Source organism: Callionymus lyra, chromosome 19, assembly GCF_982586985.1.
Source record: "Callionymus lyra chromosome 19, fCalLyr1.hap1.1, whole genome shotgun sequence".
Taxonomy (NCBI): domain Eukaryota; kingdom Metazoa; phylum Chordata; class Actinopteri; order Syngnathiformes; family Callionymidae; genus Callionymus; species Callionymus lyra.
Genome location: NC_141836.1, coordinates 4872101 through 4884711, shown reverse-complemented (window position 1 = coordinate 4884711; position 12611 = coordinate 4872101). Strand labels below are relative to the sequence as shown.

General features: G+C 43.7%; 1 protein-coding gene across 7 annotated transcripts in view; it reads left to right on the top strand.

Moving 5' to 3' along the window:
• Positions 1–12611, top strand: part of prex1 (phosphatidylinositol-3,4,5-trisphosphate-dependent Rac exchange factor 1) — a 62593-nt gene that overhangs the window by 24381 nt on the left and 25601 nt on the right. For all 7 annotated transcript variants that reach the window (XM_087780697.1, XM_087780701.1, XM_087780700.1 and 4 more), the window contains exons 4-14: positions 336–440; positions 2071–2172; positions 2696–2857; positions 6133–6266; positions 6338–6453; positions 7869–8018; positions 9101–9248; positions 10849–10949; positions 11257–11360; positions 12051–12100; positions 12181–12256. In XM_087780697.1, the coding sequence (XP_087636823.1) occupies positions 336–440; positions 2071–2172; positions 2696–2857; positions 6133–6266; positions 6338–6453; positions 7869–8018; positions 9101–9248; positions 10849–10949; positions 11257–11360; positions 12051–12100; positions 12181–12256 (1248 nt within the window). The remainder of the gene's footprint in view (positions 1–335; positions 441–2070; positions 2173–2695; positions 2858–6132; positions 6267–6337; positions 6454–7868; positions 8019–9100; positions 9249–10848; positions 10950–11256; positions 11361–12050; positions 12101–12180; positions 12257–12611) is intronic.

Sequence of the window (12611 nt, the reverse complement as noted above, 5' to 3'; positions counted from 1 at the left end):
CCGGATTCACATGCATCAAGAGTTACGCAAAGTCCTGAACAACAACAAAGACAGCAATGCCTTGTGTGCATAATCAGCCCAACAATCACAGATGCCGTAATGAGTTCACTGAGAGGGAGTGAGATAAAAAGGGAGTGCTGTTGGGTTTCAAGTTTATCAAGTTATTGAGGCTGGTGGAGATTTTCGCTTCACATTTTTTTGAGTCTCAAAACAGTGCTGCGATTGAATGAGGAGAGACCACCAGGCTGCTCAGTCTTATCAAAGAAACTAGTAACACATGGAAAGTGTTTAAGATTTCAGGGGAGTAACATTTGGATGATTTTTGTCTTCGACAGCGGGAGAGCTTCTCGGTCTACGGCGAGTACTGCAGCAACCACGAGAAGGCTCTGAGGCTTCTAATGGAACTCAACAAGATCCCCAACGTCAGGACCTTCCTGCTGGTGAGAATTGCAGAGTCATTAATAATTCAGCCCTGTAAAGATTTGTTTACGTGAAGCTCTCAGCTGAGAATCGTTTTTTTTTATTACCGGCGTCTCCAAATCTCTCTGACAGGGCATTATTGAATCATTACTTAATATGAAATCAACATTGATTTTTATATTTTTTTCATTGTATATTAATTAAAAACGCTTAAAAATAATGATCCAATAAAGAAAGATAAATAGTTGAATTATTTAGATTTTTCGCTGTAATGTCCATGACAGTGTTTAACAGAGGCTCCAAAAGTTTGTTTCCACTAAATGTACTCCACGGTGGATGTGGAGGTCAGAAGGCTCGTCCAGACCGACAGGAAGGGGTCACCTCTGGCAGCTGCTTCCCTGCTTCCTCACCTAAGCTGCGGGGACCCAGTAGGACGAACCCGGGGAAGGGCGACAGGATCTGTCAGTGGAGGAAGTCACCGACACATCTGCATGTCCTGGACCAGCCAGCTGTGGAGTTTTATGGGGTAGCATTAGCCAGAGACCCTGGAAATGTTGACCTTTTCTGCTGATTCAGCAACATTTAAATAACAACACAGATTCTTCTCGGATATAAATGCTTAGATGGATAGACAACTTGATAGCTAGATAGTTCACTTCTTGGATGGCTGGATAGTTTGATCGCTAGCTAGCTGGATGGCTAGTTAGACGATGTCACCAATTGCAACCCAGATTAAAGGGCAGAGAAAATGAATCAAGAATAAGGGAACTTGGTCAGAATTTGTCTGTTTTTTGATACTACAACATTAGATAAAGGTACAATTCAGATTATCTGGTACACCATCTTGACTCTCCACTTACTTTAGACCATCCAGCGGATTCACCTCCTTTTCTAGATCATCTTGAATGACGGCAGGAAATCATTTTGTTGCCAGAATACAATGATCACTTTGGTACAAAAGCATACTTTCGAACACACCTCCAGACTTCTCTGGATAATGACGTATTGAATCATGAAGACACACATATTTTACTCATTGTTGGAACGTTGCCAGCAGCTTGTTTCTGCAGTGGCCTTGTGGGTAATGATTATGGGGGGCGGGGTTGGGGGTGTAGTTGTGTTCAGGGTCTTTCTCTGGCTCACTTCACCATGAGCTCATGAGACAAACTGAGAGATCAAAAGCAGCCGTTCAGATGCAGAAAGTCCTCCTGCTGCATGAGCGTGATAATCGTGGGGCGATTCCTTTCAACCCCGGAGGAGACGTCGGGACGGGGGGTGCGGAATAGAGAGATAAAAAAGGCAGTGCAGTCGCCCCCCTAAAATCCTCCAACATCAACGTGTTCATGTCTCCGTTTCTGGAGCTTCCAGACCATTTGTTTATCAGATAAAAAAGTGGATTTAAAATAACTACAGTTGTGACAGTAAACACACTCACAGTTAAGGCTCCTTTGTTAAGTTAAAAATAGTTTCCTTCCTGCAGCTGCTGCACATCTGCTGCCAGTCACTTGCTCCACTCCAAATTAAAGCGACAGTCGTGGAAACGGGCCGAGCACCCGACGACACAGTCCGCCGCTTCTTATTCACACGCTTGTCCAGATGCCTTAGACGCCGCCACACAATCCTCCTCCTGAAAGTGTGTTTGTGTTTCAGCACTTGATGCTGCTGGGAGGAAAGAAGAGCACCGACGTCCCCCTGGAAGGTTACCTGCTCGCCCCCATCCAGAGGATCTGCAAGTACCCGCTGCTGCTCAAGGTACCGCCCAGAGGGAACTTTAGATTCCAGGTTACATTTGCACATGATAAATAAGTCCTTGATAATAGTTTTCAACAAAAAATCACAGTGAAACCGCACAAAAATAACATTAATAAACAAAATATAAATCAAATTGATCAGGGACAGGAGACCCCTTTTCTATTATGTTATTTAACTTTTTAATTATTCACATTTTTGTGTCGACATTATAAAGCATAAATATTCTCGGCCTTAGACATAATATATTTATATTTTTTGTGTTCGCTTATTTTTCAAACCGCAGCATAAGAAGTATTTATTTTAAGACGATTTCTCGTTTTTCTTTCTACTTTTAATGTTTTTCTCTCATAAAAATGACTCGAAGTTCTAACTTTTTTATTCCACTATTGTTGTACATCATTTAAATTTCTAATCTTGAAAATAAAGAAAGATACAAAGACCTGGATGGCAGCTAGCTCTGTTAGCCACTAGTTAAGATAGCAAGTTTACAGTTTATAGATATTTTTCTTCTCTAACGCATCAGGAGCTGCTGAAGCGGACGCCGAAGAAACACGCCGACTACCCGGCGGTGGAGGAGGCTCTGCAGGCCATGAAGGCCGTCTGCTCCAACATCAACGAGACCAAGAGGCAGATGGAGCAACTGGAGGCTCTGGAGCAGCTTCAGTCTCACATCGAGGGCTGGGAGGTGAGAGTTCAACACCAGCACTGACCGACATGTCCGACCGTTGCCATACAATATGGGCGCGGAGGATGTGACCGGTCGCAGCTGAATGATGAATAGATGTATAGATCGATTTATAGATCGATGAATAGATTTTTAGATGGTAGTTTAGGGGTCGGTACTTGTTACGGAACACAAGTTAGCCACAAAATAATACTGACAGCAGAAAACAGAAAAGATCATTGGAAGAATACTTTCAAATATCGTAAAAATATTACATGTATTAACTTATCATGCAAATAAAAATGTATATTTTCTAGTTTTAAGGCACCAGTGGTTGATGTCAGAAGATATAACTTATCGAGGGTATTAAGATTTAAAGGTAAATATCTCACACATGATGAATTAATATCAATAAAAAAGTGAAAGTAGGTCCAAGAAAAAAACATCACACTGGATGTTGATCCCAGTTGTGTTTTTGTTATTATTAAAATTATATATATATATATATTATACATTAGCCGAAGTAAAGAAAAATGTTTTATAAAATTCCTCAAGGGCCTCAATACATTTTTCTCAGGGGCCACAATGTTTACTGTTGTAAGGGACCGTCAACCAATTAAAGGCAAAACCCAAAAAGAAAAAAATGGATGCCATCGTATTTTAAAACTATTTCTTTTGATATGTTTTATTTTTTTTGTTATTATTACTATTTTTACTATAACCTTAAGTTAGATAGAAGGCATTTTCTTAAATTTACTTGAATGAACACACACACAAAAAAGGAGAAAAGTGTTTGTTTTTTTCAATAACAATACCTGAAACAAAAGTTGTTGTTATATGTTGAAATGAATAAATAGAAATAAACACAAAATAAACGCTAGTTAGCTATTTCTACATGATCTTTGACCCCATGAGGGCCGCATTAATGCAGTCAAAGGGCCACATGTGGCCCCCCGGGCCAAAACTATAATCAGAAATCTGGGGAAAAGAAACTCAAGAGATGCAGGAAAGACTTTTTTTTTTTACTTTAGTAAAGCAGAAGATCAGGTGGTTCCTCCTGAATCTGGCGTCTCGTTCACAAGCTTGAAAGATGGAGAGTTAGATGGTTTCCTGGAGGAGGCCCCGGGGCAGACCCGGGCCCTGCTGGAGAGAAGAAGAAGTATAAAGATGGTCTTGGTGTGAGGACAGAGGAAGTCGTTGACACCTCCACCTCTTTAAGAGTTAAACCAGAAGCACAGAGGAGGGGGGAGGACGGGGGAGGAGGGGGGAGTCGAGGAGCATTTTTCACGCCTCCCTCGCCTCCCACAACACAGTCCTTGTCCTCGCCGGCACCAGAGGGACAATCCGTCCTCTCAGGGTACCGCAGGGGATGCCAACAGGAACGCTGCCCAATCAGGGGAGAGCCATGAGGGGTGAGGAGGGGGGGAGACGGTGGGGGGCACAGAGGGGGATTCACTGGGTTCATCCTGCTGTCTGCAGGCCCAACAGAACCTCCATTCTCCAGCCCCCCGGCCTTTGATCCATGAACGTGAGAAGGAGGAAAATATCAGAACCTCTGGACTGTTTTCTGAGTCCCATCACTCAAACTGAGTGACATCATCAACGCAAGCGTTTCAACTTCCTGCGCGAGCGAACGACTTCAAACGAGCGAGACTGAAATAGACGAGAAGAAGTTTCAAGAATTGTTGTTTCCGCCGTTCAACTGAAGACGCTTTAGAGAAGCACTTCACCCCCCGCTGACACACACACACACACACACACACACACACACACACACACACACACACACACACACACACACACACAGTAACAGCATTAGTCGCGCTTGTCTCTAGCATAATCACCTCCAGCTATAATGGACGAGGCCTCCAGTTGTGCACAATCAGGGCCAGATGCATTACTGGAACACACACTCGGACACTCACACACACACTCTCACACACACACACTCACACACACACTCTCACACACACACACTCACACACACGCAAAGTGATTCAAACAACCCTCCTGAATATTGCCAGACATCATCATCAAAGACAGACACACTAAAAACTACTGGAATAAGGTAGACTGGAGTGAACTGACCTGTCAAAACAAACGTTTAAATAAAGTTAGATCATTTGAAGAATCTTTCACTTTTATTCATGTTGTGTTGACAAAAAGTGTGCGGTTTCGTATGCGTGTTTACTTTTGTGTGATTGCACATTAAAAGATGATACGTCGGTGCACACATTTTTGTGTATTTGTTTTGCTCACACATTTTGGGGTAGTTTTGTACTGAACACACTTAACGTGTCGCTGTGTTGTGCACTCATTTACTTCTTGTTGTGTCGCGCACACATTTGTGTGTTGTCGTGTTGTGCAAACGTGGCAAGTGTGTTTGTGTTTCGGTGAGCACACATGTGAATCACAAAGAAACTAGACACACCACAATCTTACAAGTACATGATTGGATTTGCGAGGAGACTTGAACATACACTCACACACGCACACACCTACACACACACACACACACACACACACAACTACACACACTGCAGCACTTGTGTGAAAGTGGATCCTCTTCTCCTCTCATTCCTGCAGTGATGAACATCCTTCATAAACGCACTCTCAAGAGACACAATTATGGTCTGTGTGTGTGTGTGTGTGTGTGTGTGTGTGTGTGTGTGTGTGTGTGTGTGTGTGTGTGTGTGTGTGTGTGTGTGTGTGTGTGTGTGTGTGTGTGTGTGTGTGTGTGTGTGTGTGTGTGTGTGTGTGTGTGTGTGTGTGTGTGTGTGTGTGTGTGTGTGTGTGTGTGTGTGTGTGTGTGTGTGTGTGTGTGTGTGTGTGGTCAGCACGAGGCCAGGGAAGAGTCCAGGGTCTCCACTGGTCATAATGTTGGTGCTAAGAGTGTTGATCTGGAGGAGAGGTTTGTCTCTTTGTGTTGTTGTTCTTTGTCCTCTTATGTGCGACCAAAGAGATTCAACACAAATCTTCTAGACGAGTGACGGTTTCGGTGATTTTTAACTTTGTGTTGAAGCCACAGTTTTGTGAGTCCAGAGACATGTGTGTTGTCAGGATGTCGAGCCAAACAAAACCTACAACCATCCATTTCAGTTAACAAAAAACTAAAAAGTTAAACATCTTTAAATGGTAGTTTTTGAAAACATATTTACGCTAAAAAAAAAAGCAAAAATATTTTCAAAATAAAAGTCAATATTTCTGGAAAATCTTGACAAAAGTGTCGGACTTTAAGCCAGTTTTTGTCGGTGACAAGGTTGTGTCTCGTGAGTGATGTTTGGTTGTTCCTGCAGGGAACCAACCTGACCGACATCTGCACGGAGCTGCTGCTTCACGGGAACCTGCTCAAGATCTCGGCCGGGAACATCCAGGAGCGCGTCTTCTTCCTGTTCGACAACCTGCTGGTCTACTGCAAGAGGAAGTCCAGGTGAGGACCCCGGCTCCTCCGGCGGCTCCGACCGGGAGTTTATCTAACGCTCGTGTGTGTCCACCCCAAAGGGTTTCTGGGAAGAAGTCGGCCAAGAGGACCAAGTCCATCAACGGCCCGCTCTACGTCTTCAGAGGACGGATCAACACGGAGGTGATGGAGGTGGAGAACGTGGAGGACGGGACAGGTTTGTGTTCTTTCTTTCAATGGCGGTTCGGGCGTGTCTCGAACAGGAAGTGGCTCACAATGTGGATCCACATCTGAGGTGCCAAAGTTGCGTACAGTTGGTTCTTGACGTGTCTCTGCCCCCCCGCCCGCCCCCCCCTCACATCCGACACATCCTCTCACTTCCTCTTCGCTCTCCTCGCTGTTGGCCAACATCACATGACTGCGGCGGAAACCACAAGAAAGGTTTCTGTGAAGCCGATCGAGCAGATTCTTGTTTACTTCCTAAAGACTTTTCATTTCTCTGAAATATTGTTTCTATTGTTATTCACACTTCATTGTGGCTTTTCTTTTTATTCTGACTTTTTTCATACTTTTTTACTCGCATTGTTGCCCGAGTTAAATACTTAAAAATCATTGTTTGAATTGTTTTAAGAGTGAGAAAAATAATTAGATTTTCAAATTTTTGGTGATGAAAGATTCTCTGAAGCCGATCGTCTTTTTTCTCTTAAATATTGTTTCTAATATTATTTCACACATAATTGCTCTTAAAATCTCTGTTATTTATACTTTTTATTATTTGTATTTCTATTTAAAATGGTCATCAGGTTTATTTTTTTATAATTTCTTTCTCAATTTTGTAATATATTAATATATATACTGTATATATATACATTTTAAATTTAATAAACTTAGAAATCATCATTTAAATCCAATTAAGAAAGAAAAAATATATATACTTTAATGCTTTAGTAATGTTTCTATTTTTCTCTTAAAGATTACTTTCTTAAAAAAACATGAATGTTTTTGAATATTTTTGTTCATGAATGAAAGATTCATGAAAAATAAAGATAAAAATCAAGCTTAAACATAACAAAACACTGTAGTTTGAAAAAGGAGAAATTCCTTTTTATTATTTCTCACCTCTTTTAATTATTCTGTTGTTTTTTTTGTATTTACCTTTTACATATTTCAAAGCTCAATATCAACCGAACCCCCTTTTTGCTTCAAGCTTAAACAACCGAAACACTCCATCGACCTCTTTATACCTTTAACTCCCGAGTCGTCACAGACCGAACCCATCGATCCGCACAACTGGTTTTCCTGCAGTAAAAAGTCTTCCTCCCTCCCTGCGGGATCCGAACCATCAGGTCTATTTATACGACCCCTGAGCCCGAGACTAATGCTCCCATCAAGCAGCAGACATTCATTATTCAGCTCACCTGAGGCCGAGATGAGATTTTAGCCGCGTCGCTGAATCCTGTTAGTTTCTGCTGAGTGACGCTAATTGTCTCGTCGTCTCGTTACGACCAAGTGTCACAAAGGATGAAATGAATCCTAAGAATGTGTAAAAAAGGTCTAAAAAAAACACATTATTTTAATGTTTTTTCCCCCCATTTCTTTCTTTAATTCGACATTTCTCGCTCTGTTTCGCAGCCGACTACCACAGCAACAACTACACGGTGACCAACGGCTGGAAGATCCACAACACGGCGAAGAACAAGTGGTTCGTGTGCATGGCCAAGAACCCCGAGGACAAGCAGAAGTGGCTGGACGCCATCTTGAGGGAGCGCGAGACCCGCGAGAGTGAGTTTGAGTGACAGGCCGCAGCAGCGACACGCGTCAATGTTGTGACAGTGAGTGACAGCCGCTCACATCTGGTTCGCGCTCGGCGTCAAAACCGATGGCCGTAACATTATGACCGCCGGGGCGATGCTCCCAGTGACGGCGCTGCGGGTGTAAAGTTACGAGTCGGCAGAAACCGACCTGAGGGGGACCAGATGCCGGATCAGTCACGCCGGCCCCCAGGTCTCTGCCCCCCTCTTTCCTCACCCCTCACTCCGACTCTTCTGCTCACGTTATCTCGCGTGTTCGTCAGTAACTCGATCCCAGCCACCGGCTTGAAGCGTTTCCATGGCGATCATTCCTCGACACGCCAGATTTCATTGAACCGGGAGAAAAACAAACTAGTGACACAAACACAACATTCTGTGAAACACAAACATGAGTCCACTTAAACGAGATAAATGTTGGGGGGGTCAGAGAGGGGTGTGGGGGTACCCCTGATGAACCCCCCCCCACCCTCCTAATCTGATGATTCCCTCTGCTGGCGTGTGGAATTTGATCACATGATTGTGCGTTTCCTCGGCGAGCGGCGGCACGAGACAACCCGGGACAGCTGGAGCAGAAGCCGAGGGCCCCCCGAGCCGCCCCGGGGCCCCGTCTGTCCCTCAATGACACTCATTGTTTAAGTCCAGCTGCTGCGAAACTAGAGTCCGCGGAGCCGCTCCTGGATTAGATGATCGGCCCCGCCTACTCTTCGATCCCACTCACCGTCGGCGCGACCCAAATTCTCTGGTGGACCAGGACGTGTTCCGCGTCACCACAGAAGAAGAAACCAGTCCAGCCGATCAGAATCAGTCGCAGCAATTGTTCCGATAAAGATTCACATCTGGCTCCGTTTGTTAAATTGGCTTCAGTCCATCGGCACCAGACCGGCGGGTGTAGAACCGGGTCTGCGGAGCCGAGATAGACGAGAGGTTCAGCACAATCTGCTCTACTCTGAGTCTCAGCTGGATCTCGTTTCTCTCCAACTGACAACATCAGACTCGGAGGTGCTGATCCTCATCTCAAGGTGGTCACGGCGTCTTGTTTCTTTCCTGGTCCAGGTCTGAAGCTGGGGATGGAGCGAGACGCCTACGTGATGATCGCGGAGAAGGGCGAGAAGCTCTACCACATGATGATGACCAAGAGCCGACACCTCATCAAGGACCGGCGGCGGAAGCTCAGCATCGTGCCCAAGTGCTTCATGGGAAAGTGAGTGAAGTCCATCCGAACTTGTAGTTTTCTTCGCTTCAAAATTCAACTGTATTTCATGCATAGATAACTCTGAATATATGTTTATAAGCAGCAAGTATTCAACAACACGTCCTTTTAGATTCACTTCGTTAAAGTCGCTCCAATTTAAAGTTTTCCTCTCGTTTAATTCATCAAATTAATGCCAACGGTTCCGATGATTTTCCTGGCGAGCGCCGGCGCACAGAAAACAAACAGTGTAGATGTGGAATCTTAACACACTGACTGTCTGTTCGCTGCCAAAAATTCCTTCTGTGCTGCCAAACACAAAAATGAAATTCAGGTGAAATATCAGGGAACAGACGTGAATGTGTCCATTTTTTTGGTTGATTTTTTAAAGAATAAATAATATTTTCTCGTTTTATTCATTTACACAAACTGTTAACTGAGTTATTTTCTAGAACAAATTACTCTTAGATTCAGTGAGTAATTCTGTAGATAGAAATGATTAAACTTGATTAATAAACTTTGAAAGTATCCATCAGGACATGTCTTTAAGTTGAGGAATAAGAAGGAAAACTTTCGTATTTCTATTTCAGAATCAGAAACATTTTGTCAGGAAAGTTCTGTATTATCTGTGATTATCTTTTATTAAATCGCACACATTCATTCAGGACAGTTTTCTTTGCATCTTGGGCTGGAGTCGCTCATTTTTTGACTGGGTTTAACTCCTAAATGTGTCTTAAGGAACAGACTGAAAAATCTTCTCCTGAAACAGGAAGTACTGAATCCTAACGCGAGCTCGTGAATATGATAAATACAGCGAACAATCAAACCAAGACAAATCAAAACGTGAAATTTGATAAAACGTTGTTTTTTTTTTAACGTTTCTTGTTGGTTTTCTTCCGACAAGAAGTGGAAAAGGGAAGACAAGATGAGCTGCTCATTCTCGTAACTGCTCATCCAAAATTAACCTCGATGTTGCATAACACACACACGCACCCCCACACACACACACACACACACACACACACACACACACACGCACACACACACACTCCCTCCTCCTTTCATATTTATTTGAGTGCACGCCAAAGTCAATTAGCAGCTGCTGGTGTGGACCGAGAGATAAAGAGACTGATGGACGTCGACACACACACACCTACACACGCACACACACACGCACACGCACACGCACACACACATTTAGGAATGCACCTGAAATTAAAACCGGGATGTTAAGTGGGGCACCAGAAAAACGACAGATGGTTGAAGGTTTGGATGATTCTGCACGAGCACCTTACATGGCTGACCCACATGCCGGCTCGCCAACTTGCCATGTGGTCGCCCTGAGACACACACACACACACGTGCACACACACACACACACACACAATAACCGCAGCAGGGGGATCATCTCCGAGCCTCCACACCACTGTTCAAGGCTCCAACCTTCATTGAACGCTTTCACAGTCGTCGCTGATTCATCAGATCGCTAATCGACGGTAGCAGCCCATTAGCGATCGATGTTATGGGGGGTGGGCCGAGGTCGTGGGGGTCGCGACGGGTTAAAGCTCAACGCCTCATGTACGAACACACGTGTGTCGTCTTCTGTCCTCAGCGAGTTCGTGTCGTGGCTGCTGGAGAGCGGCGAGATCAGCAAACCCGACGAGGGGGTCAACCTGGGTCAGGCGCTGCTGGAGAACGGCATCATCCACCACGGTGAGTCCACGCCACGGACGGCGTCACGTCTTCTTCTGTACGCCACCCCCAAACCCCGCCCTCTACCTGAGGTTCGTGCGGCGGCGTCGTGGCACGACACGAGCGAGGAATTTAGTAGCATCAGGAGTAGAAACCACAAGATTTCTCAACAGCCGCAATCAAACGTGTCGGAGCGGCTCAGGCTTAAAGCTCCAGTCTTCATGAGTCCAGACTTGACGCTGTCGTGACTTTTTCTTCTGCTCGTCTTAAAACGTAGCTCATTAAAAACCAAACGTTTGAACTCTTTTGTGTCTGTTTTGGGGAAAAGTGTCCGACAAGCACCAGTTCAAGAACGAGCAGGTCCTGTACCGGTTCCGCTACGACGACGGCACCTACAAGGCCCGCAGTGAGATGGAAGACATCATGTCCAAGGTGACCTTGAGCTCTGTGTGGAAGATTATCTTTTAACATCGACAATGTCTTTACTTTGATGCTCTTTTCAATGACATTTTCTAATTAAAATAATAAAAAAAAAAATGTAATCCAATATATATACAGTATATATATATATTTTTAGCTTTTGAAATTAAATTAAAAATGACGTTGCTATTACACCAACATTTTCAAAAATATCTAATTTAGAAATTTGATTATATAATTATTTAAATATGAATATAAAACTCAAAAAAAGAAGAAAAAAAGAACAAGATAAAACCATTCAAGGCACTGATTGACTTAGACCAATCAGAAGGCTCTATTTCAGATTGACGTTCCTATACACACATGTCATACTAAAGAGGGCAGATGAGTGTGCGATAGAGACGGGTGTGAGTCTTTGTGTTGTCATCAGATTGTTACACTTTGGGCTTCACCTACCCCTCCTTTAAGTGTTATAGTGAACACAGGAAGTCCATCCCAGGTGGTCATACCTTTTATTTATTTTGCGTAATCGAAAGGATTCGAACACTTTGTCCGGTGATTAATGTTCTTCAAACTTTGGAATAAGTTCAGATTAACCTGATAAATGATTAGCCTCGAGGAACATTTTTCAATCGGCGTCACTTGTGTGCGTGTGTGTGTTCTAGGCGTGTGCTTCATGACTCACTTGTTCTGTGTTGGCAGGGCGTCCGGCTCTACTGTCGGCTGCACAGCCTCCACACGCCTGTCGTCAAGTGAGTACCTGCCCTCGTCTCCGATGCTCAACACCGTGACGTGAAAGTGATCTCCTTGTAATACCTTCTCCCGCCTGCAGGGACAGAGATCATCACCTGAAAACCTTCAAATCTGTCGTTCCCGCCTGTAAACTGGTGGACTGGCTCCTCTCGCAGGTGAAACCACAGCCAGCCGTAACATTACGACCACCCGGTTATTGTAGCGCCAACGAAACCGAGCGTGTGGTAAACCGCATTACTGGACTAGTGGCCACATTAAAAAGAGATATTTTTCTGTAGGCATTTAACCTCTGAGGTTTGCTTCAGAAATAGAGAGTTAGATTTGTGTCGTTATTATTTAATAAAAATATTTATTTAGTCTGAATAAATGTATATATTTTTAATTATTTGAAACTTTAAAAAAATAAACAAAAACCTGTTTTTATTTTGATATTAAAGGTACTTTTTTTGGGTTGAATAATAATATAATTAGGATTAATTTAAACAAAGAAAACTGTTTCAACAAAACACA